General features: G+C 34.7%; 2 protein-coding genes across 6 annotated transcripts in view; both read left to right on the forward strand.

Annotated features, from left to right (window-relative positions):
- Positions 1-406: 406 nt before the first annotated feature.
- On the forward strand, positions 407-6152 carry LOC111517677 (uncharacterized). 2 transcript variants are annotated; one of them, XM_074172477.1, is made up of 5 exons: positions 407-526; positions 584-828; positions 913-1027; positions 2059-2327; positions 5040-6152. In XM_074172477.1, the coding sequence occupies exons 2-5, from the start codon at positions 612-614 to the stop codon at positions 5852-5854; spliced, it is 1416 nt and encodes a 471-aa protein (XP_074028578.1). In that variant the 5' UTR covers positions 407-526; positions 584-611; the 3' UTR covers positions 5855-6152. The 2 variants fall into 2 exon arrangements, with proteins under 2 accessions (XP_074028578.1, XP_074028577.1); XM_074172476.1 differs by having other exon boundaries at positions 426-828.
- A 4583-nt stretch (positions 6153-10735) lies between these two features.
- Nmdar1 (glutamate ionotropic receptor NMDA type subunit 1) overlaps positions 10736-25294 on the forward strand; it is a 30236-nt gene continuing 15677 nt past the window's right edge. For 2 of the 4 annotated variants that reach the window (XR_012464822.1, XM_023173889.2), the window contains exons 1-4: positions 10909-11207; positions 15912-16034; positions 16096-16224; positions 25052-25246. Coding sequence is in view for 3 of the 4 variants with exons in the window: in XM_023173889.2 (XP_023029657.2) it covers positions 11046-11207; positions 15912-16034; positions 16096-16224; positions 25052-25246 (609 nt within the window). In the remaining variant the exon portion in view is untranslated. Of the gene's footprint in view, positions 10886-10908; positions 11208-15911; positions 16035-16095; positions 16225-18586; positions 18717-25051; positions 25247-25294 lie in introns of those variants that run through there. The other 2 variants (XM_074172478.1, XM_074172479.1) reach the window with 2 other exon arrangements.

Consider the following 25294-nt stretch of genomic DNA (forward strand, 5'->3'; position numbering starts at 1 on the left):
CAGTTGACACTAACGAAAAATACGCAGATTAGCCATTATATAAAAACACGTGTTCCGAATAAAATCCTAACCGATATCATTTTTTAATCATTTCACAAATGTTACTATGATATAGTACTCATAACTGTGAATTTACTGTTTGTAAAAAAGTAATTTTATTGATTTTTGAGCTTTTTTTTTTGTTTTCATACATACAACATTTTTAGACAAATTTTATTGGAACCTTGTGGGGTGGAAGTCATATTGATTTTATTCAGGTTGGAGCCTGGCTCCCTTTACCCTTTGAACTGATATAACCTTGTGGGATTTACAACTGTTGCTTTTATAGGTTAGTAACACCAAAGGGGTAATTACCAGTGACGTAATAATACGTCTATGAGATTTACTTAGTTTTTGGTAACACTGATTTACAATGACTGCGACAGCGACACTGCGACATCAATATTTGTCTGTATGAAACACTTTAATAGTGAACAATAAAGTTTGAAAACCTAGGAGCAATAAGCGAATATAGCACAGACCAATGGTCTGTGGAATACAGTGATTTGTTGAGTGATTAAGTTTTGTTGAAATTTCATTATATATTTATTGGAGCAATTAAAAAGTTGAATATGCCGAAAATTGGGAAGGATTGTTTAATAAAATCCAGGAGAATGTGTTCTGTTCCCCTGTGTAGGTCATATTGCAGTGGGCATATTTCACTACACAGATTTCCGTTGGAAGAAAAAAAAGCCAAAAAATGGAAAAATATTTTGAAAATAAGAAAGCCAGTATCAAAATACATGCAGGTTTGCAGCAAACACTTCAAAAAAGACGACTTTTTCTTGGGTAGGATACCTATTTGTTTTCCTAATTCATTTGACGTCTCAAATTCACATATTTACTGTTTTTTCAAATTGTGATTTGCTTCAGTGGATGCAGCAACTCGAAAAAAACGTTTAAAAAAGGGAGCTGTTCCCAGTCTGAATCTCCCAGTCCTCTCTCGTCAGAGAATCAAAGAGAAAAAAGATAGAATTAAGGTTAAATGGTAAGAAAAATAATATATTTAAATATAAGTATTCACTAATGAAATTCAGGTTGGTTTATCAAATGCCATCTCACAATAGGAAACTTCTACTTTTGTCAATTTTTTTATTTTCATTTCATAAATATAAGAATTCATAAAATGAGAGTAGCATTTTTCAATTGAAGAATATAATTTCCACTTGAGCTTTTTATTATTATTATTGATACACATTCGAAATGGCATAAACACATAAATTTTATATGTAATGAGTTTACGAATGATTCTCTTCAAATTTGGATATATAAAGAATACCTTGAAAATCAATAAATGGGAAAATTTCACCAAAAGCCACATATAGTGAGTTGAGGAGAAGCATTAAAAACCCACATTTGTCAGCTCTTTAAGGAACCAAGATATGCATATAAGAGTTCATATTTTAGATATCCATCAATTGTTTTACTTCTACATGAATAAAAAATATTGATGAAAAAAACATTATATTCCTCTCATATATCATGAATACCTAATTTGACAAAATATCACTTCATCTCACACTTATTGAAAAGTATGTTGGAAGATGTTCATTTCTCTTATTTCCCCCAAAGCTGTATAAATATAATTTCCAAGAATATGCAAGGACTCAATAATTTGTTACTATTGGAAAGGGAATTGAAACTTCATTTTTAGCCATTCGTAATAAAAAGTTGCGGATGTGGTAACTTTTAAATTTTTTGCATTGTTACAAACTCTAAATATATCGAGATCATTTCACATATCCATCTATGCTAATCAACTTATTTAATAAGTTGGACTTGTTCGGCTGTATTTGAATAGGTATGAGCCCCAATGAACCATCGTGATTTGAACAGTCCCATTCACTTTGGACCTACCTACCTACTTCTTTTGAATAAATTCTATTATTATTATTAAAAAAAAGTTATGCTTGTTCATTGAGTTCCAGCTTTTATCACCGATTCATGTTTTTACTGGATTCATAATCAGTTTGATGAACTAAACTGTTCGTCTTTTTATAATATTAAAAAATATTTCAGGGGTCATCTGAAATCTGTAGATAACATGAATGTGGAGAAGACTGATCAAATTACCGAACCTCTACCAAGGAATGTTAAAGCCACTACTAAGTTTTCTCTGAGTAATGATTGTGATAATTCTTCAAGAATTGAAATATCATATGCACCTATTCATCATGGTCTATTGATCAACTTGTTATGTGAAGATAAATCTACACAGACAGACTTCGGTGATATTTTTGAAGTCCCTCAGATGTTCAGATCTGACGAGAACCTGAGCCATTTCACAGGTAATTTCTCAAAATCTCTTTTATTAAGGCCCATTTGTATGTTACTCAATACAACAAAAAAAAATAAATGAGATCATTTATATACCATAGATATAGAAAAAAAAGAATAATGAAAAGTAAAAAAACACGACAAACTTGATTGATGTAGCCGTTACTATGTGGTAGGAGATCATGAAAAATGAGAAATTGAAAAATTATTTAAACCTTTATGGTCTCTACTGAAATTCCATTCAAGTCAATGCATTTATCATATCGCTTGCAAACATTTTTTATTATGTTTCGAAATTATTGCAAAGTAAGTGCAGTACAAACTTCCTGAATATTTGTGCACAGTTCCACTCGATTCCGTGATGGAAATTTTGTAGAGTGGAGTTAGGTCAGGCGATCTAGGTAGCCATCCAATTACCCATCTTATTAATTGATTAAAGTAATTTTGATTCAACCAGCTCATATCATCATTTATAGAAAAATCATCTTAACTGCAAATATGAATATCTTTTTTCTGCAAGAGGAAGTTTATCAGAAAATTTATTCATTAAATATTGTATGAAATTTTCGAAATTGATGTTGCCATCAAGAAAGGACCCATTACACAACACAACAAAAAAATATTTTTTGAATGTTTCCTACACTAAATTAGTCAATTTCTACTAATTTTGGGGTGATAAAAACGAAAATAACAATGAAAAATTTTTATTAGCTCTGGTTTTTGAGATACACAGTACTTAATCTTAAAGAGTAGTTATACTATACGTGAAAAGTGAAAGTACATAAAACAATATTGTTATGTTTCTTTTAGAATATTTTAAGTACAAAATTAATAAAAAAAACATTATTCTTAGTGTTTTGACAAATAAAAGAAGTTTGTACCACCAAATTTCAATTAAGTCCATCCGATTCATTGTAAGATCGCTGTCGTTTAGCTTGTCTTTTATAAAACACTTCTGGAGCATCCCTACACACAGACCAGCAGTAGTCTGCAAGCATTGCTTCATTCCAACGGCCCTGATATCTCTGTTCCATTAAGGCAATGTCTTGATGGAATCTTTCTCCATGTTCGTCACTCACAGCTCCACAGTTTTGTGGGAAGAAATTAAGATGAGAGTGAAGAAAATGAATTTTTAAGGACATGTTGCATCCAAGTTGGTGGTAAGCTTGAAGAAGCTCTTTAACCAATGCTGTGAAGTTATCATCTCTTTTGTTACCTAAAAACCCATGTACAACCCCCTTAAAGGCTTCCCAGGCTCTTTTTTCATTTCCTGTTAAAATCATGTCAAAAGCAGGATCATTTACGATTTCACGGATTTGAGGCCCAATAAAGATGCCTTCCTTGACTTTAGCATCACTCAACCTGGGAAACTTTGCTCTCAAGTACTTAAAAGCTTGTTCTTCCTGGTCCATGGCCTTCACAAAGTTTTTCATTAGTCCCAACTCAATATGTAATGGGGGAAGGAGAACATCCTTAGGATCTACAAGAGGTTTTCTTTTTTCTCAAAAAAAGGAAGCAAATCTTTTTGACGCTGTCTGTACTGAGATATTTTCACATCATGTTTTAGAAGATTCCACTGTTGTAGTCTTGATCCTAACAGCTCAGCCTTTTCTTAGACAAGCGAAGATCTCTTATAAGGTCACTCAACTCTGCTTGACTAATTCTGTGCGGATCACTAGACCTATCGCTTACCTCAAAATCAGGGTCATAGGATGTAGAAGGATGGGTTGCTCCTTCTAAACAGTCTTCATCACCTTCCTCTAAAATTTCATAGTTTTGGGGTGGAGAAGGGACTGGCAAATTGTCTGAGTGTGGTACAGGCCGAAGAGCAGATGGGAGATTAGGGTATTTAACCGTTCCTCTTTTCTTCATAGATAAACCTTGCTTAATGGGAGGAGTTAAGCAGAAATAACAGTCGTCTGTATGATTGGTAGGCTCACGCCAAACCATAGGTACTGCAAAAGCCATTGCCCGGTTTTTATTTTTCAGCCACTCTCGCAATATGACGGAACAAGAATTACAACATATATGAGGAGCCCATGATTTATCTTGGTCCCCAGCTTTCACACCAAAATAATGTTCATAGGCTGTCTTAACGATAGGTGTCATTTTACGTTTCTGAGCCTTAAATGTTATTTCACCACATATATAGCAAAAGCTATCGACAGAATTCACACACTTTCGAGGCATTTCAGATCAGCACTTAAATTAATTTAAAAATCAACTTCACACGATAATTTCAATAGCAACCACGTGCGTACAATTGACAAACTCACATAGGTTATGTTTACTACTTAAGAACAGCTGATGAGAGGGGTGTTATGTAAACAAACATGTGTACCAACTGTTGGTGATGAAATATTTCATTTGTTGAAAACTCAATATACATATATATAATATAATGATACTATATCTTGAAAACAAGAGCTAATATATAATTTTTATGGTCACTTTCGGTTTTAACACGTGGAAATAAAAACTTTGTTGTGTTGTGTATCATTTGACTCTGACGAAATCTTCATCATCAGTAATATCTACTATATTTTTCTTCAGATCAAAGGAATAGTTGAAAAAATTCAATGTACAATTTGGGGAATATTGCATTCCTATCAATTTGTGCATGATTGAAACTTCATAAATCGATTGATTATTAAAACTTGACTTGAGTGAAAATGTAAAACTTTTAGTTTTATCTGAACATTTATTTGTGATTTCTTTTATAGGTATAAACCACCAGCAGTTGAAAGTATTGGCTGTCCTTTCAAAAAAATTGGCAGTGGAAAAGGGCATTTTGGAGAAAAATATCAAATTGTGGTTAATTCTTGTATTATGCAAATTAAAGACAAATTTAACGTTTGATTGCTTGGGAATACTATTGGGAACAGGTACTTCTTTATGCTCGAAAATGTTCTATTCCATGATAAGTATTCTGGCCAGAAGTGTTAAACCAGGAATTCATTGGCCAACGAGAGAATATGTATTGAAAAATACGCCCAAGTGTTTTAATATGTTTCCTAATACCAGAGTGGTCTTGGATAGCATTGAAGTTGCAGTTCTTAGGTTGAAATGTTTAAACTGTAGGGATGTAACTGATTCGCACTACAAGAGTAAGCACACAATGAAGTTTTTGATAGGCATTACCCCTTCTGGAGTAATAACGTTCGTTAGTAGTGCTTATAGAGGACATATCTCTGAAAAGGATATTTTTCACAATGAGGAGCTTATAAAAAAACTAGAAGCATATGATGCGATTATGGTAGGTGAGGACTTATTAATTGAAAAAGAATGCGAGCAACATTTTGTGGAAGTGTTTCAACCTCCGATCCTTCGAAATAGAAACCAATTATCTAAAGATGAAGAGGAACTCGCTGCTCGAATAGCGAAAGCCAGAGTGTATGTTGACATGGCAGTTGAAGGAATTAAAAATTTTGCAATTCTAAATGAACAGATTGACTGCTACACAGTACCGTACATTGACGACATTATGACTGTGGTTGCTGTACTTGTAAACTTGACCCTTCCCATAATTGCGAGTTGAAGATTCTAACCACATAAAATCCCACAAACCCACAAAGATCAGTGGTTCTCTTTCAGATACTCTTGCCATCAAGTGGATACTTAATATATACGGATATATTTTTTCCAACTGATGTTGGAAAATCAGTGTGGACACTTCAAAGAGAATATTGAGAAAAAGGGCAGGTAGATATTATTGAAAAGTGCCTTAATATTAAATATGTATATACTTTCCGAAACCGCAATCAATATTTAATTGAGTTTGTGTTGCAAAAAATGTGATGAGTATGAATAAATTATTTTATGTTATTTTTTAGCAATGAGTATTTCATTATAGTCAATATATTTTCCTTCAATCCCAAGTAATGTTTTTATAAGCAGAGCTTCTTGACAGAAATGCGAATCACAGTCTTATTCGAAACCAAAACATGTAAATATGTAAATTCAGACATGCACGTATTTAAATTTTCAAAAATGTATATATTCAAATACGATGCAACTTTTATCGTTTACAAGATTCAAGAGACCCATGAAGGGACACCGAGAGAGCTCAAGGTCGTACAAAAAAAGTGCATATCACAACTGCTTCGATGATTGTTTATTATATCTGAGGGATGCTACTTTGAAGGGGACATAATAGAAATTGATGAATTAATAAGCATTTTTTGAGAAAAATTAAAATTCACCTTATTTTTTGAACAGATCTCGTGTATCTCCTAAAGGGGAAGTAACTTCACAAGAAGCAATTGATGCAATATGCTTGATTGAAATAGTGAGAAAGCAAACAAAATGAAAATGAGGAAGTGCAGAGTCAACAGAATATTGCAGAAATAAATCTCTAGCGATGATACAGGCAGAAGGAGCTAGGAATGCTAGGATATCTCACTGAAGAGGTGTAACAGATTGGAAGAAAAAAAAAAGATGAGCAAGGCAATTTTCATATGAAAAAATGTAGCAAACTTCGATCGTCTCACAAATTCAGGAAATGTCTAGCTTTTGGACTGTGATGAGAACTGTTATCGATTTGTTAATAGAAGATTTTGGTAATCAGTTGTAAAATAAAATAATATTATATGGCTTAGTTTATGTAGAAACCTACTGTTGATATCGAAAATGGCTTCAAACTTCAGCATCCCATCACTTCTCAATTATACGGTGACGTGAATGCGAATTGGACGACTTCAAACAAGCATCTCAGATGTATCCTAATGACTCCATCATGTTTCATATTACTTCACTTTAATAACTTATTACTGACAACTTGATGGTTCTCTTCGACAACATTCAGTCATTAAGTTATTGTATTCTAATTCCGATTTAACATGTTGATGCATATTTGTTATCATTCCTAACAGTTACATGGTTTCTACGTATAATTGGCCGCGGTGGTAGTGCGCCCGACTCACGATCAGAAGATCGTGGGTTCGATTCCTGCCTCGACCAGATATTTTTCTCGAGATAATTTATCTGGTTGAAGCTGGGATGATTCTGCAACCGTGTAAGGAATCACATGTTGAAAGGTAATACCTCGTTAGTCCTTAGCTCGCACAAGTTTCTCAACTTCTGAGAGTTGTCGTTCGTATGGGGGCGACAGCTGATTAACGGAAAAACAGATTTTAAACAGAATTGTTATGTAAGACAGTGGACAACAGGCTTTTTGGAATGGGATTTTTGTTGCTGTTCTTAGATGTTATTCCAAGTTTTTTTAATACCAAGGTGTCTTAAATTTTGTCATTTCTCAAACATTTCTTACTTATTCTATAGTCGTTCTCTGAGGCATTTAGGCCAGTCACGTTCCCCGAAGCAAAGAAAGACATTACCGGTACATTACGTTAGGGTATTAGACATTTGAAAGTCTAAAAATTGAAAAGTGCATAGCGTCAAAAGTCCAAACAGCCTATTGTTTTACTCTCTCACTTAATATTTAAAGGTAGAAAACATGTCAATATTGGGTATCACAACAAGGTAGTCATCAAGCATAATATAAATTAGGAATAGAACACAATAAACCAACACTAATAAAAACTACGAATTAATCGAATGGCACTCATTTAATGGCCATCATTATGTTCATCTGGATGAATATGAAAGCTCTAAAATAAGTGCAAAATATTTAGTTAGTCACATCCTTATGATGCTCACTCTATTAGCTTGTCGACAGTCAGCATTTTTTCATGTGTTTCCAATATATTCATTTAACGCCAAAATTTCCAATTATACCTAGCACATATCTGGAATTTGATTTTACGTGGTGAAAGATTTCTATTACTTTCGTTTTCAACGACCAGCCATGAAAGACAGTTAGGGCTGTAGTACTTCTACAAAGAATATGTTGACTTCCTCTCTAGTGTCAAATCCCATAGCATTAACTCTCGCTCTAGCAATGAAAGTAAGTGACATTCATTTTTGAATAAGAATTTTTTTTTAATACTAGAATATATGATACAATATACCTACATTAAAGAATCGTTCGAGGTTTTCGGATTTATTACCCGCAGTCTGCAGATTTTTATACATGACGTTTCGTCTGCTACTGCGGCAGACGTCAAAGGTGATACGGTAACGTCGAAGTGATCCATGTTACTACCATTTCGGGAGACATTGGCAGAATCTTTATGTTATGAAGCCGGTATCCATGATTTCTTGATGTTTAAACAAGCCGTGGATACTGACCAATCCACCGGATCAATCAGGTACAAGAGCAGTCGGTTGGTAGTGTCATTATGAGTACAAACACACCAGGACCTTTATCAGTTTGCGCATCATAGCAAGGTAGATCACTTCGACCGACGCCGCATCGCCTCAGTAGTAGACGAAAAGTAAGGTATAAAAATCTGAAGATCACGGCTAATAAACCCGGAATCATCGGACAATTTGTTAGACACCCGCCGTGACGGCCTACAGACCATGATCAATATACATTTATACTTTTATAAACTAAAATTGTGTTCCATTTTCGCTAGAAACATTTAAAGTTTTTCAGATGTGTACCTACATATCCAATATGTCGTACAAAAAGACCAAATAAGTTCATTTTCAAATAATGTGCTAATGGCATATTTTGGACAGATGTCGAAATGATTCAAATCGACAACATTATTAGTCGACGTTTTCAATGGGCTCATTCAGGCTAATTTAGTTTTTTTATTGAAAATTATATATTATAAAAGTAAATCATCTCCCAAGTATCCCACAAAATTTTCCGGTTTATATGTCAATTAACAACTGAGCAAGAGCAATTGAAAATGTGAGATCGCCCGTGGTACATATTGACGTCACACCAGGCAAACGAGCGGTGGCAACCGGGCATGTAGTTGGAGATTATGAATCGCTGCCATCGTCGGATTTTGTTTCATTTGCTGACTGGTTTGAAAACACCACGTGTTACATATTCACGCAGTTGATACCCTGCAGTAAACAACACACAACTTGCTCTCTACGGCTTCAGTACACGTATGTAGGTATTTCGCTTATCCGCCAGCACTCCCTTGTCGCCGAATCGGCTGATGTGACAAGTTTGACCACGCCCCGTTTCGGTGAACGCCACATTCAACTATTAATTTGAAGGGGAAGATAAAGAGTGAAAATTCAGATTTTTTGCAGATGTTCTATTTGAAACATAAACTTTCAAATAATGAAATAAAAAAAATTTGGTAAATGAGCCCATTCTAAAACCTACCTACAGTATCAATGTAACATTACTTTATAAAAAAAATTTCAGATGTCATATGCGATAGTGTACATGATGACAACTGAATGTTTTTTGATGATTCAGTTAAGGTTTATATTTCCGTTTTTAAATTTGCGTTTCGCTCCATTAATTTAAGAATATTGTTACGTTTTTCCCCGTGGGTTTACCAATAATTGACTACACTGAACAATAATCAAATTTAACTTCATTTCACTGGTATATCAACAAAACACTAACTAAAACTTCAACTATTATTCAAATGGATATCGCCTTATTAGATCGCTCTGCACCTCACTGTCCGCGTAACTTGACTGTACCGACAGGCGAGTGGATCGCGTTTATATTTGGCAATCGAACCCGTAGAAAATTCATCGGAATTCTATGAAAGCCGGTGGCATTATTCTCGCCACATCTAGATTAGCAGCGAACATTTAACATTTGCGAAACGTCGGTCAGACTGGGCGCGCTCTTAGCCACGTCAATTAGTTTATGGCTATCAGTGGCGACCGGCGTTATTTTCTTCAGGGCATGATTCACAACAATGTGCTCCGTTATCACCGATCCTGCCATCTATCTTTTCCTTAGATATTCAAGATGTTTATTTTTTCTCGCATCTAGGGGTCTTGAGGTTCCACCTATGTAAATTTTTCCACACCAACAAGTTATGTTGTAAATATAATCTTTCAACCGTATTTTCGGGATTACTTTGTGTCAGAAGAGATCTCAATGTGTTGGTAGTTCTAAAAGTTGTACTTACATTATATCTATAACCGAAACGTCTCATTTTCTCAGACAAACCGGAAACATATCTAAGGTATGATGTTAGTTGAAAGGTATGTGTATTGTTGTTGGGTTTGTGTGGTGATTGTGGGATCTGTATATGTTGTGGATTGCTTTTACCAACTTCATTGAGAGCTCCTCCCACAAACTGCTCCAGATATACGTTTTAGTCCAAAACCGTTTCAGTGATAGTTATTTCCTCTTTCATATCATGAACTGAATTGCAAAAACTGTCTTTGCCCTATCATACAAACATTTAACAATACATTTTTGACACTATCGTGTCGGGGATAGCGGAGCATACTCTAAAATCAAATGGTGATAACGCTATAGAATGAAGTAAAACAAAAATCATCACCAAAGAAACTCATGAAAAAATTAGAAAACTCAAAGAATCCGCACATATTATTTCAGCAGGTAACAAGTTTATTTCAAATAACTATGTAGAAATGGATTGCCATTAATAAGAAGAGAGGTTCAAAAAGGAAATATGAACCTTAACTGAATTCTCAAAAAACATCCGGTGTATATATATTCATGTAGACTATTGCATATGACATCTGGACATTTCATTCTTTTAACGTAAGTATGCTAAATATAAATATCTTAAGGATACGTTATATGGAACAACCCTGTAAATTCAGGTCAGTTCACAGCATCCCTCTAAAATCAATATCATCTGATAAGAGACTGAGAAAAGAGGCGCGGTGCAGTCAGCCTCAGTTTTAATCAGATCGCGAAGATGTGGAAGTTATTAATTTATTTTTGTGTTTATTTTGGCTTCAACATGGTTTTGTTGTTGGCGAACCAAAGAGATTGGAATTCGCCAAACCCGACCGAGTTCAACATCGGTGGGGTGCTTAGTAGTAACGAAAGTGAAAGATATTTCAAAGAAACCATTGACGTAAGTATTATATTGAGCTTATTTTTAATACATATAAATATATCGTATCAGGTTGAGTAGGTATATGTAGGTACTACATAAAGTTTTTTTTTTAACTTTATGTAGCGTATCTTCCAGTCGAAGTCCTATGAAGGATTTTAAATTTTGTGGAATTTCAAAAAACCATATTTGGTTGAAAAATTCTGCTGTTTTCGAACCATCCACATTTCATTAGTTTTTTGGGAGCTGTCTACTTTCCTCTTTCCGAAAAAAAAGTAATTGATATATAGATAGATAGATATATTTATTTGATCATGTTATGTATAAAATACATTTATGACAAGTCTATAAAATAAAATAAACAGTAAAATTTTTTAACAAGTTTATAGGGTATAGTAACATATTCAAATCAAGTGTAGAGGTTCGGCGAGCATCTCTCATGCGTCAAAAGTGTGTTTACACACATGTTCTAAATATTCTGAAGTGGAAAAAAAACAGTTTTTTTAAAATATTTTTTTATAACTTTCTTAAAACAAAACATATTCCTATTTTTAATATTGGCAGGAAGTGTATTATACAATTTAAAATCATAGGAGTTTTTTTGTGATTTCATCAGCCTGAAAGGTTGAGGTCTAATGAAATTGCTGTTACGTGTATCATGATCGTGTAAACTGGATTGCTTGGGAAACAAGGAGAATCTTTTGTGAATATCTAATAGGCTTGAGTAAACATACAAAGAAGGCACCGACATAATTTCATGAGTGATGAATGATTCACGGCAAGAATCCCTTAAACCGATTCCAGCAAGAATTCTCAGAGTTTTTTTCTGTAATATAAAAATGCATTGGGCATCACTAGAATTTCCCCAAGGTAGAATCCCGTAAGAAATGTGAGACTGTATGAGCGAGGAAAATACTATTTTCAGCGTAGTGAAATTTGTTATTGGTTTCAGCTGTTTAAGTAAAAAAAGGCACTCGATAGCTTACTTTTCAAGCTTGAAATGTGGCTTGACCAATTTAGCCTATTGTCCAGAGTAAAACCCAATAATTTGACACACTGGAATTCAGGTAATGGCAGAGCCATAGAGGCAATCATGTTTTGTGATTTTTCCTTATTCATCATGAGTTTGTTGACACTGAACCAGTGCTCCGCTTTTTCTTGTATTTCTATAGACTTATCAACAAGAGCTGAATAATTCATAGAAAAGTATATCAAGGATGTATCGTCAGCAAATAGTACACTGTGACATGGCTTCATATAGTTGTAAAAATCATTGATGTAAATAACGAACAAAAGCGGGCCCAAAAAGGATCCCTGCGGTACACCTAGGTCAATCGGCCTCAGCTCAGAAAATGTATTGTTATAAAAAACTCTTATTCAGGTAAGTTTCAATCAAACCCAAAGGAGTGCCTCTTACATCATAACATGACAGTTTTTCGAATAAAATGCTGTGGGAAAAACAGTCAAAGGCCTTTGACAGGTCCAATAGTGTGACACCCATAACCTTCCCGGTCTCAAGTCCCTCAAATATGCCTCTGACAACACTCATAGTAGCATCGGTGGTAGAGCAGTTTTCGCGAAAACCAAATTGATAACTGCAAAAAAAAATTGTTGATTTCGAAATATTTGGTGAGTCTTTCCTCAATTAATTTTTCAATGATTTTTGAAAAGATACTTATAATAGAAATAGGTCTTGTCATCTTTCTTGTGGAGAGGTATCACTTTTGAATATTTAAAGGTGTTGGGAAAATTATCTGATTTAAACATTAGATTTATTAAATTGGTAAATGGGACAAGAATAATATCCTGAGTTTCCATAATAATTCGACTATTTATTCCATTGATATCCGGACAAGCTGAAATAATAGATGTGTTTTTACGTGTAAAAAAGGCAAACTTTTTATTAGGATGTATTGAAAAATTGTTATCACACTATAAAAGCAAACAAAATATTTGTTTACATAATCTTCTCTCAGTTAAACAAGGTCGGTTCGAAAAAAATAGGGCGATTTTTAATTTTTATCAAAAAAAAAATATATATTTATTCAACAATTTCAATTTGAATCCCTTCAAAGTAGTCCCCTTCAGTTAGAATACACTTGTGCTATCGTTTTTCCAATCCTCGAAGAAGTTTTGATATGCAGTTTTTGGTACGTCCTCGAGCTTTCTCAGCGATTCGGTTTTCACCTCCTTAATCGTCGCAAAACGCCGTCTTTTATTAGATCTTTGTTGGGAACTGGAAAAAGTCGTAGGGGATCAAAACAGGTGAATACGGTGTCTGAGGCATGATTTCGGTATTGTTTTTGACCAAAAAATATGGAATAAACAATTAGGAGTGAGCCGGTGCATTATTGTGACGCAAAAGCTGGCGCCGAAGAAATCTCTGTCGATGACCAGGAAAACCTACGCTTAACAGTAGGATTTCTGACTGGCCACTGTCAACTAAGGAAACATTTCCATAATATGGAGCTAGTCGACACACCTCTATATTCAGGATGTGTGAACAGGAAGATGCAACTGACAGGCATGTCCAATGCGAGTGTCCGGAGTTATCGTCAATAAGAGAGTGTGTGTTCGATATAAAGGAGATGTCTCCTAATAGTGACCTGTCCACCTTCCTGGAAAGGACAGGATGGACGATGACCTAGGAAGACAACTCCTTGGAAGGATGTACAATGGGTCACATGTGGCCTAAGTGCTCTGGGCCTACACTCACCCTCCCTACTTTACAGATACAGATGCCATGAATTGTTTTTCCACAATACCATAGGTTTTCTTCGTATTGCTTCTCGCAAGCGGCGTTTAACTGCAAGATAATACTCCTTATTGGCCGTACAACCATGTGGCAAGAACTCCCGATGCACTACGCCACGGTAATCGAAGAAAAAAATGGGCATCCCTTGATATCTGATCGAACTTGGCGTGCTTTTTATGTCTTGGCTCTCCTGTTGGGACGATTAGACTTTGGTTTCAATGTTATAACCTTATACCCATGATTCTGATTCTGAGCGATGCTAATGCAACAGTTTTTTGGATGGAAATTCAGTAATTTTGGAACCAATGACTTTGCTGCCGCACTCTTCATGCCCGAAATTTCGGAAAAAATTGTATGGGAGGAGCCATTCGATAAGCCGACATCCTCAACAGCAACAACTCTAACAGTGATTCGATGGTTCTCCATAACAATTTTCTTCACTTTCTCATCATTTTCATCGGTTGTTGATATGCTGGGGTATTCAGGGCGAGCGTCGTCATTCACATCTTGTCGACCTCCTGTGAAAAGCTTGTACCTAACGCTAGTTGCACACACACCGATTTTGGACGGCCAGTATAAAATCGGCCGATATTTTATTGGTAGCGGCTGCTTGCACACTCACTGGATTTTTATCGGTCAAACAATCAGTTGCTTTGTTGTCGTAATTAGCACGCACTACCAAAACGAAGTTAATGCATAGTAACTACAATTTCACCGAGCATTCAAGACGGGAATGGTCGGTAAAAAACCGGTGAGTATGCAAGAGTGTATTTAGTCATGTAGGCCACTACTTCCCGGTACTGCCGGCGATACAGTGGCAGTGGACGGCTGCTCACCGTTATTTTACCGGCGACGATCACCGGTCGGCGTGTGTGCCAGGTCCCATTCCCACATGTGGTTCACTATTGGAATTTGGACGGCCGACTTTGTACCGGTCGTCAGTCATCCTGATTTCAAATAGGTTGGAGCCTGGTTCCCTTACCCTTTCAACTGGCGTTTGTTAGAAGGACAAATGGGTCGTTAGTAATACCACTCTTCATGGTGTACGTTGTACACCATGTTGCTGTTGGTCTCCTTTGCCAGTGGCGTACGTAACGACCAGAGCGTTATAATAGGGCGTGACAATAGTATGCAATAACTTTTTTCCAAAAAGAATTCTATGAAACATGTTTATATTGGAAGGATATCTATGTTAAAATTATTAGACTTGGCTACCTGGCTGGGGTGAGATGGATGAAAAAAAATTGTTCATCTGTTAACGGGGGACATAAGGGCCTCATTCGACAGAGTGTCGGGGCCTTCTATATCGGGAAGAGTCGTCTACAGCATAGTCTATAGCTTCCCTAACTAACCTTTTTGACGTAAAATTTCACACTGAATTTTATACTATAAGTTATTTTTTGTTGCTATGGTGACGCAATGCTTTATTAATCCAAGGAACCGCTTCAGGCTCACTAAATATACATCCTCCTAAGCTGTTGGTCTCCTTTGCCAGTGGCGTACGTAACGGCCAGGACGTTATAATAGAGCGTGACAATAGTATGTAATAACTTTTTTCCAAAAATAATTCTATGAAACATGTTTATATTGGAAGGATATCTATGTTAAAATTATTAGACTTGACTTTTTATTGTTACTATAACAAGTTCATGTTTTAAGTAGTTTTCGTATTTTATTATGATTATCAGATTATCGTCTTACAATTATGTAAGACCAGCTGTCGCCCTCGAACTAACGTGAACCCTGAGAAGTCGAAAGTTATGCGAGCTAAGGATTAACGAGGTCTTTCCATTCAACGTACAATTCTAGTCATAGTAAAATATATTCATGTACTTAAGTGTTTTTGTTTAAACGAAACATTTGAAAATCGTACCTAAGTACTACAGAGTTGTTTTAAATATATATCACAGCGAATTTTCATTCTCTATGATCTCTTAAAACCAATATTTATCATATTTTGAATCTTTCAGCATTTGAATTTCGATTCGCAATATGTTCCAAAGGGTGTGACATATTACCACACCGCCATATTGATGGATCCGAACCCAATTCGAACCGCACTCAATGTTTGTAAGCACTTGATTTCGAGTAAGGTGGGTCTAAATCATGATGTGTTTGTGTTGAGTATTATTTTGATTACTAAACTGTCTTCAGGTCTACGCGGTTGTTGTTTCACATCCTTTAATAGGCGATTTGTCGCCGGCAGCAGTTTCATATACGAGTGGTTTCTATCATATTCCCGTTATTGGGATATCATCCAGGGATTCTGCATTCTCCGATAAGGTAAGTTGATATAAGCGCTGCCTATATTATTTTATACTTTTTCACAGTGATTCTTGGAAACAATGTTGAATTGAAAGGGATATATTTTTAGAAGAGATTAATTTAAGTCCGGCCGTACACGGACCACATATTTGCAGTTGAGACAACCACAACATTGGCCAAGTTGACCGCACTTCGCGGTTGACCCAACCACATTTTTGTGGTCGACTTGCGGTCATATAAACCGCACTCGCAGTTGAGGCAACTGACATCTATATTTTGTGGTTTCAGAGTTTAGTGCCAGTTTCAATATGGATTTCGAAGAAGAAGCACTACTACTTCTTATTTTGAGGAGAAGGAGAAGACGAAGGAATTTACGATCGTTTTGGGTACATCCACTTTTGGTTGCGCGACAACAGGAAGGAAATTTTTTCGTTTGAAGGTGGTTGACAATGTTTCTTGGTGCATTTTATCAGTTCGGATTTCCATTGTCTAATATGATATAAATTGATTTGAAATCCCTGAAAGAATCAAAATGAAATAATAAATAAAATGTTTATTGATCCCTTAAGCTAGTATATAAACAAGATGGGACATTTGAAAATGAATGAGAGTGATGTAAAAGTACCAACCCAATTAAAATACATTGAGTATATAAAATAGGCATACAATATCAATTACAATTACATCGTCACCTAACTTACAGTCGATTAAATACGTCTCGAATTCATCGAGTGAATAAAAAGCTAAAGAGCTAAAGAACTAAGAGTTCTTTCAGGTGAGATTTAAAAAGTGTTGGGGAACTCGCTTTTTTTATATTGTCTGGTAGGCCATTGAAGAAACGGCAGCCAGCATTATTCGGTGACTTTTTATAAAACGAATGTTTGTGTTTGGTTAATTTACATCTAGTATTATGGGAGTGAGAGTCACTGTTTAGAGGATACAGATGCTTATTCTTGAATATGTAACACAGAATTTTTAATAGGTAAATAGATACGACAGTTAGGATTTGGTATTTTTTGAAAATATCCCTACAAGAGTTGCGACTTTTTATGCCAAATATTATTCTGAGTAAACGCTTTTGAGCAGCAAACACTCTAGTGATCTCAGATGCCTGTTCCCACGCTATAATATTATAAGATATAGCTGAATATACCAATGCGTAGTATATTTTAAGAAGTGAGTCAATGTTTAGCATATTCTTTAGATTAACAAGTATATAAAACCTTTTATTCAATTTCTTACAAACGAAATTTATTTGTTCTTCCCCTGAGAGGTTGCAGTCAATGTATATGCTTAGGAGTTGTGACGATATAGAGGTTTTCAAAGCAATATCTTTAAATTCATATACGTAGTTTATTGGAGGTCTATTCTTTGTATGATATTCTATTACTACAGTTTTGCTGTGATTAATGATCAACATATTTTTCATGCAGTAATTTGAGAAATTATTCAGATCTGCTTCTGATTTCATTTTATGTGCGTCAACTCCGGAGACCACAATGGTGGTGTCGACCGCATACATAAATGTGCTCAGGATGGTCATTCACATATGTTAAAAAAATTAAGGGACCTAGAACACTTCCTTGGGGAGTTCCAAGTTCAGGGGAATATTCGTCTGATTTTATGTTATCAATTTTGACGATAATTTTTCTATTCTCCAGGTAGGACGTTATCCAGCTATTTATTGGACCACGTAATCCAAGTTTATCGATTTTTTCTGATACGAATCTTCGATCCACTGTATCAAACGCGATACAGTGGATCGCGTGGAACGCGAATCTGTAAAGAAATCAAAAAGATTAGCTGAAAAAACAATTTAATTAAGCAAAAAACAAAAATTATAATGAAATAACACAAGCAACAACCGGTAAACTCCGGCAAGACGAAAAATTTTTTCTAATTAGAATGTCCATTAGTTCTTTTGTAAATTATTTAGAATTTTGAAATCAAAAATTGAACGCTGTGAGACCAATGTGAGAAAAAGTAAACGACGGTGTACGCGGTTGGGTACGACTGCAAGTGTGTGGTTAGTGCACGGCGGATGCCGCGATGACATCTCGGCGGAGATCAGCAGCAAGTTGACTGCAGACGCCCGTTTTGACTTTTGTGAACGCCCGTGTACGTGTAGTACATTATTTCTTATGGGCGGCTTGAGTTCGCTGGAAGGCGACTGCAATTGTGTGGTCGATCCGACCGCAATATGTGGCTCGTGTACGGGCTCTCTCTAAGGAAAAGAAATATTTTTGGCTTTCTATCTTCTCCAAATTTATGTAAAAAATGGAGGAAAACTTCCGAAGGAAGGAAGAAAGCAATTAGGTTCAAAATAAAGTCAAAGATGTATAGATCAAAGATGTGTAGATTTTACTCTTCCGTGACATAAAGCCGTAATGTCATAAATGAATTGTGTGCTTCATCTTGTAATGTTACCCAGAACGGTGCTGATGAGGTAATAAAACAAGTGTCCTTTTCCGAAACTTCGAAGTCCGTCATTGAGGATGATAGTGTGCCATGTGAGTAAAATTTTACATCGCAACTCTTTCTTATAATGTATTATATGTCATGGAATCGGCCGATGAAAATCCACAATGTATTCAAGAAACACTTTACTGTGAAACTTTCACTAAAAAATAAGCTATTGTATAGCGAGTGCCCGGAGTTATGGTCAATAAGAGAGTGTGTGTTCGGCGAGTCTTGGCCTACACCTGCCGATATAAAGGAGATGTCTCCCAGCGACCTGTCCACCTTCCTGGAAAGGACAGGATGGACGATGACCTAGGAGGACAACTCCTCGGGAGGATGTACAATGGGTCACATGTGGCCTAAGTGTGTGGGCTTACACTCACCCTCCCTACTCTACAGATACAGATACAGAAGCTATTGTATAGTGAAACACGTGTGTTGCATTTTTGTAAAACTGTTTAGTGAAAATCTCACAATAAACAAATAAATTAAGTGTTTAGCGTTGCTGTGAATAATATCTGATTCACTAAATGGAAAAAAGGTTTTTTTCCTATAATTATGTTCAATTCAAAGTGGTTATTTTGAAAGTATCTACTCTTTCTTTCGTGGTGTAATTTAATGTTCATGTTGAAGTAGTTGTTTCGGTAGATCTTTTTCTTCCAATTTGTATCTGAATGTAGCTTCTATGTATAATCTACACATTTTTGTGAAGAGTTTATTTTGAACTTAGTTCCCTTCTTCCTCCCTTCGGAAATTTCCCACGTTTTTACATGAAGATGGAGAAAAAGAAAGCCAAAAACCTTTCTTTACCAGCATATAGTGGTTCAATGAAAATATAATTCTAAGAATCCGTTTCCTGATTTATTTGAAATATTAGTTAAAAGAAATTACTTGTACAAATCTGTACACCGTTGAACGGTGCCGTTGACGACGTGGCGTCCTTGGACAAGTACTAATAGTAATAACGAGTGTGATGCATTTGAATATTGAAACACAGAGAGTATGTTTCAATGTATATAAGAATCTACATTTCGAGGGATACAAACGATTACAAGCAACATCAGATTTGACCGAAATTCCTTTCTCAACTGTACGTAAAATAATCAAAAACAAACCTTATGAACGCAAGACGCGATGTGATACAGGATTACCAAAACCTTTAGATGTTCATCTAATAAAATCATTGAAAAAAACAATATACGACTGTTACAAAATCAATAAGATTCCTACAACTGAAATCATAAAGAAGAAATTGAATACTTCTGGCTATAACGTGAGCTGCTGTGACAAAACTCTTCAGAATTGGTTAAGGAAACTAGGATTTAGATTCACAATAGTAAACAAACGTCAAGCAGTTATGGAAAGCAGAAGAATAGTGGAATTGCGTAACAAATACTCGGAATAAATAACTAAATATAGACAAGAAAAACGTCAAATTTTCTATTTGGACGAAACTTAGTATGGCACTCACGACACAGTTACGAAATGATGGTTCATCAGTTACACTAATGATTCGAGAATGTGTACGTCTAACATGCCTGCAAACAAAGGATCGCGACTAATCATTGCGGAGGGAGTAAAGGATGGGTTCCAAATTCTTTGAAATTATGTTGAAAAAAACTTGAGGACTGCAATGTTGACTATCATAAGAACATGGAACCCATTGATCCCAAATTTGGATGCGAATACTGTAATAGTTCTTGACAACGCTTCCTATCATTCGCGACAACTCATCAAAGTACCGAATCAAAATTCGAGGAAAGACGAAATACAAAGTTTTTTAATGGAAAACAATTTGTATTTTGAACATTACTATACCAAAAACCAACTACTTGAAGTTTTACAGACAAAAACATTTGAAAAAGTGTATGCCCTTGAGAGTATTGCTGAAAAGTATGGACACACCATACTGAGACTTCCCCCTTATTTTTGTGTTTTCAATCCCATCGAGTTGATTTGGGAAAAATTGAAACAAAGCATCAGGCGTAAAAATAATTTTCCAAAATTTGATAAGAAGGTAATAGAGCTAATGAAAGAAATAGTATATAATATTATCGAAGAAGACTGGCAGAAAATAATTAAAAAAGTAGGTTTATTTGAAATAGAGTATATGAAGATTGGACACTTCCATATTAATGGTGGAAATAAATTCATTATTGATTTAAACGACGACAGTGATAGTGAAACAGAGAATTGCATTTTTTTCGAATCAAATGATAGTGCAAAGTCGACTCTAGCTTTTGGGATCTAGGAGATATACGGGAAAACCCGAAAATTTCTGAATTCTATATTTTGCTGTACCTATTTCCTTCATCTGCAGAGATCTTGGAAATATAATTGAACTCAATCAATAGTAAAGTTCCTGATAATCCTTCCGTAATTTGATGACCATTGAATACATATTTATTATTGCGGCACTGATTATCGTACGGTGTTCAATCGGAAGTTAATCAGTAATAAGGAAATCGAGTTGAGTGAGAAAAATAAGCTGGTATTAACCTCAAACTAAAAAAACACCATCACCCATAATTCAAAGTAGTGTTGGAAGTAGTGCCATTTTCCAAAAACCAATTGTACATTTTTTAATTTTGAAGATAATGGAATCTTTTATTTTGGTGAAGATTCCGAAAACTATTCAAAATCAGAAAAATCAGAAAATATGAATCTATTTGCTAGATAAAATCAGCACCTGCTGATTTTTTCAACACATTCAAAAAAAACGTTGTGAGATTTTCACTGAATAGTTTTACAAAAACTACACGTGTTTCGCTATACAATAACTTCTTCAGACGTATACAGTGTCACCGATAAAGTCCGCATCAAATGGGAAACTTTTTTATTTATCGTTTTATGTGAAATTTGATATTGACAGTTGATTTTGCTTAAGAAATGATGTCAAATGGCATCTACAAAATAGGTCACGTGATTTCCTCAACCTGTCAAAATTGACATTTAAAAAAAGAAACATCGAAAAATGACATTATTCTTCAAAATATCCAAAAATATCAATGGATAAAAACATTTTCTTTTGTAATTTTATACCCACACACCAAGTATCAAACCCATAATGAGTATTTTATATTTTCACTATTTTTCCGCACTTCTGCTTTTTCTACTTATCAAAATTTAAGCACACCTGTACTAAATCATTTATTTTAACTAAACTCGTCACCGAATTTCTTTTTTTGTAATATAATAATATTTTAAGAGCCTCTTTGATGTTAAAAACAAATTTTGAAAAATAAAAGTTGTCAAACTTGATGCAAAGTTCATCTAGTTTCAACGGGGCTTTCAAAACTATACAGTACTTGAGTTTTTTAATGAGCAAATGGCCTCACAATATGAATTAGAACAAAACGGAACATTAAGAAACATCATTTCGTGATTCTTGAAGCCCATTCAATAAAAGAAAAAAACTCATAGTATTTACATTTACCTACTCTGCTAACAACACTAATTTAAAAAAACTGGGTAGGCTGTGGAAAAATATGAAACTACATAATGTGTTTCAGAAAACGTCACTGTCACTGAATGAATTAATGCCCGTTAGTTCAATGTAATGTATGAAAATTAAAATAATATGTTATCTTTACAAGAAAAAATTGAAATTGTGCTAATTTGTGGTGAAAACACATTGCATCGACAAGTGGCTGATATTTTTAACGCAAGACATCCTGGTAGACATGCACAGCAATCCACTGTAAGTAGGATTTAAAAAAAATTTAAACTGACTGGTTCAGTTGAAAATACTTTTAAAAAACGTCATAATCCATCACGCAATAATGATGAGGTTCAGTTGGCTGTCTGCCTGGATGTTATCGAACAGGAAAAATCAAGTATTACCAAAATTGTAGATAGAATTGGCGTTAAAAGAGAAAGCGTAAGAGCAATTTTACATAAAAATAAATTGAAACCCTACAAACCCAAATTTATAAATACCTTAAAGGAAGGAGATTTCGATGTTCGACTAGATTTCTCTTTCTGGTACCAAGGAGAAGTAGAATTGAACAGAAAATTTCCTTACAAAATCCTATGGACCGACGAAGCTATCTTCACATCAAACGGCGTAGTCAGTTCCCAGAATTGTAGGTGGTGGGCTCAGGAAAATCCTCATTTTGTGATAGAATGTCGGGACCAATATTCATTCAAAACAAATGTGTGGTGCGGTGTTTTAAATAATCAGGTAATGGGACCATACTTTTTTTAGACACAATTTAACTTCTCAGGATTATTTGCAATTTCTAAATACTGAGATCAGTGATATAGTGGACAATATGCCGGTTGAAATAAGACACAGTCTGTGGTATCAATGTGACGGGGCTCCTATTCATAGTTCAAGACAAGTCAAAGAGAAACTATTAGAAATGTTTAGGGGCAAAGTTATTGGGCGAAATATGGAGCAAATATGGCCGCCTAGGTCGCCAGATTTAATCCCACTAGATTTTTTCTTATGGGGTCACTTAAAACAAATCGTTTATAAACAAAGACTTTTCGAGACGTGAATCACCTAGAAACTGTTATTAGAAACTCTATTTTAAACATGAACCCTGTGAGTATCAGCAACTCAATAAAAGATGTATCAAGAAGGACAATTATCTGCATAGAACGCGATGGAAGACATACAGAAATGTAGTGTATTTAATGTCGTGAGTCTTTTTTTCGTGTTTTTTTGCTAGTAGGTATAGGTACATGTTTATTCTCAGTTCCTTTCAATTAAGATTAAATTCCACTGTATTTTTTGTTAAAAAAACAATGAACACTCTAAGATATTGTTTCCTAATGTTCCGTTTTGTTCTAATTCATATTGTGAGGCCATTTGCTCATTAGAAAACTCAAGTACTGTATAGTTTTGAAAGCCCCGTTGAAACTAGATGAACTTTGCATCAAGTTTGACAACTTTTATTTTTCAAAATTTGTTTTTAACATCAAAGAGGCTCTTAAAATATTATTATATTACGAAAAAAGAAATTCGGTGACGGGTTTAGTTAAAATAAACGATTTAGTACAGGTGTGCTTAAATTTTGATAAGTAGAAAAAGCAGGAATGCGGAAGAATAGTGAAAATATAAAATACTTATTATGGGTTTGAAACTTGGTGTGTGTGTATAAAATTACAAAAGAAAATGTTTTTATCCTTTGATATTTTTGGATATTTTGAAGAATAATGCCATTTTTCGATGTTTCTTTTTTTAAATGTCAATTTTGACAGGTTAAGGAAATCACGTGACCTATTTTGTAGACGCCATTTAACATCATATCTTAAGCAGAATCTACTGCCAAAATCAAATTTCACATAAAACGATAAATAAAAAAGTTTCCCATTTGATGCGGACTTCATCGGTGACACTGTAGATAAATAATATTGTTTTTTGGAAAGAAAGTTTTTGTCTTTCTACTACTCCATCTTGATACAAAAAAAAGGATGAGGGAATCTTCCAAAAAAAGGAAGGACGTAATCAATTTGAAAATAAGTAACTCTATACATGGATGTGTAGATCATGCAAAGAAGTAACTTTCAGACACTAGAACTCATGTGAATGATATCTGATTTTTATTCCACAACGAATTTTTGAAATACAAACTGAGTAGAGAAAAGTATCTTCTGTATAATTCAGTGTTCATATAGAAATATTTGTTTCGAAAGAATTTTTTTGTTTCGTATAATTCAATGTTCATATGAAAGTAGCTGTTTCAGGAGGACTTTCAGTTTGTGTCTGAAAGTTACTTCTTTGCATGATCTACACATCCATGTCTAGAGTTACTTATTTTCAAATTGATTACTTCCTTCCTTTCTTTGGAAGATTCCCTCATCCTTTTTTTTGTATCAAGATGAAGTAGTAGAAAGCCAAAAACTTTCTTTCTTAAAAATTAATCACTCCCAAAAATATAACCCCTTCAATTCAAATAATATTGTATATGATGATCATGGAGTTACTGAAACTCTCGGAACTATCGAAGAAACTTCAATTTTACAATATTATATAAACATTACCTATCAAACATTTGCACAAAAACACAGGTCCGTATTTAAATTTTCAAAGTTGAGGGCACTCCAAGTCAATGACACCCCGTATGAAAATTCTATGATCGTATTCTGAAAGTCATATGGCGAAGTATAATCATATTTTAAATAGTTTTACAAATGAGTAAAATACATAAAAATAGAATTTAGAAATTTTTGTTTTTTTCTGTACACTCATCTCCGGAACCAAAGAAGCTGGAATCAATAAATAGACAAATTCACAGGTGACAGAATTTGGAAAAAATCGGAGGGTATCATTTCGCAAACCAGTTGTTCCAATCTGTGTCCAAAATTAACATTTTGAAAACATAACATCCAATGAAATCATTACAAAATATCCCTTTACAAACATTTTATGTTTCAGAATATTCATGTATCTTTTTTGAGGACAGTTCCTCCATACTCTCACCAGGCAGACGTTTGGGTAGAAATGCTGAAGTATTTCAATTACAAAAAGGTTATTTTCATACATAGCTCTGATTCAGATGGAAGAGCCCTTCTAGGGAGATTCCAGACGACTTCACAAAGTCTTGAAGACGACGTTGACATTAAAGTTCAGGTAAGTTTTTTGTCACCTCACTACAACTACTTGCAGAAACATTATTTT

Source organism: Leptinotarsa decemlineata, unplaced genomic scaffold, assembly GCF_025532065.1.
Source record: "Leptinotarsa decemlineata unplaced genomic scaffold, Ldec_3_MD MMD2_tig00000133_RagTag_RagTag, whole genome shotgun sequence".
Lineage (NCBI taxonomy): Eukaryota > Metazoa > Arthropoda > Insecta > Coleoptera > Chrysomelidae > Leptinotarsa > Leptinotarsa decemlineata.

Bases quoted from the DNA above. Each gene is read 5' to 3' on its own strand.
- LOC111517677 (XM_074172477.1), top strand. From the start codon at position 612: ATGCCGAAAATTGGGAAGGATTGTTTAATAAAATCCAGGAGAATGTGT. The intron at 1,028-2,058 runs GTAAGAAAAATA...AAAATATTTCAG, and splicing joins GATAGAATTAAGGTTAAATG to GGGTCATCTGAAATCTGTAG. The intron at 2,328-5,039 runs GTAATTTCTCAA...TTTCTTTTATAG, and splicing joins GAACCTGAGCCATTTCACAG to GTATAAACCACCAGCAGTTG.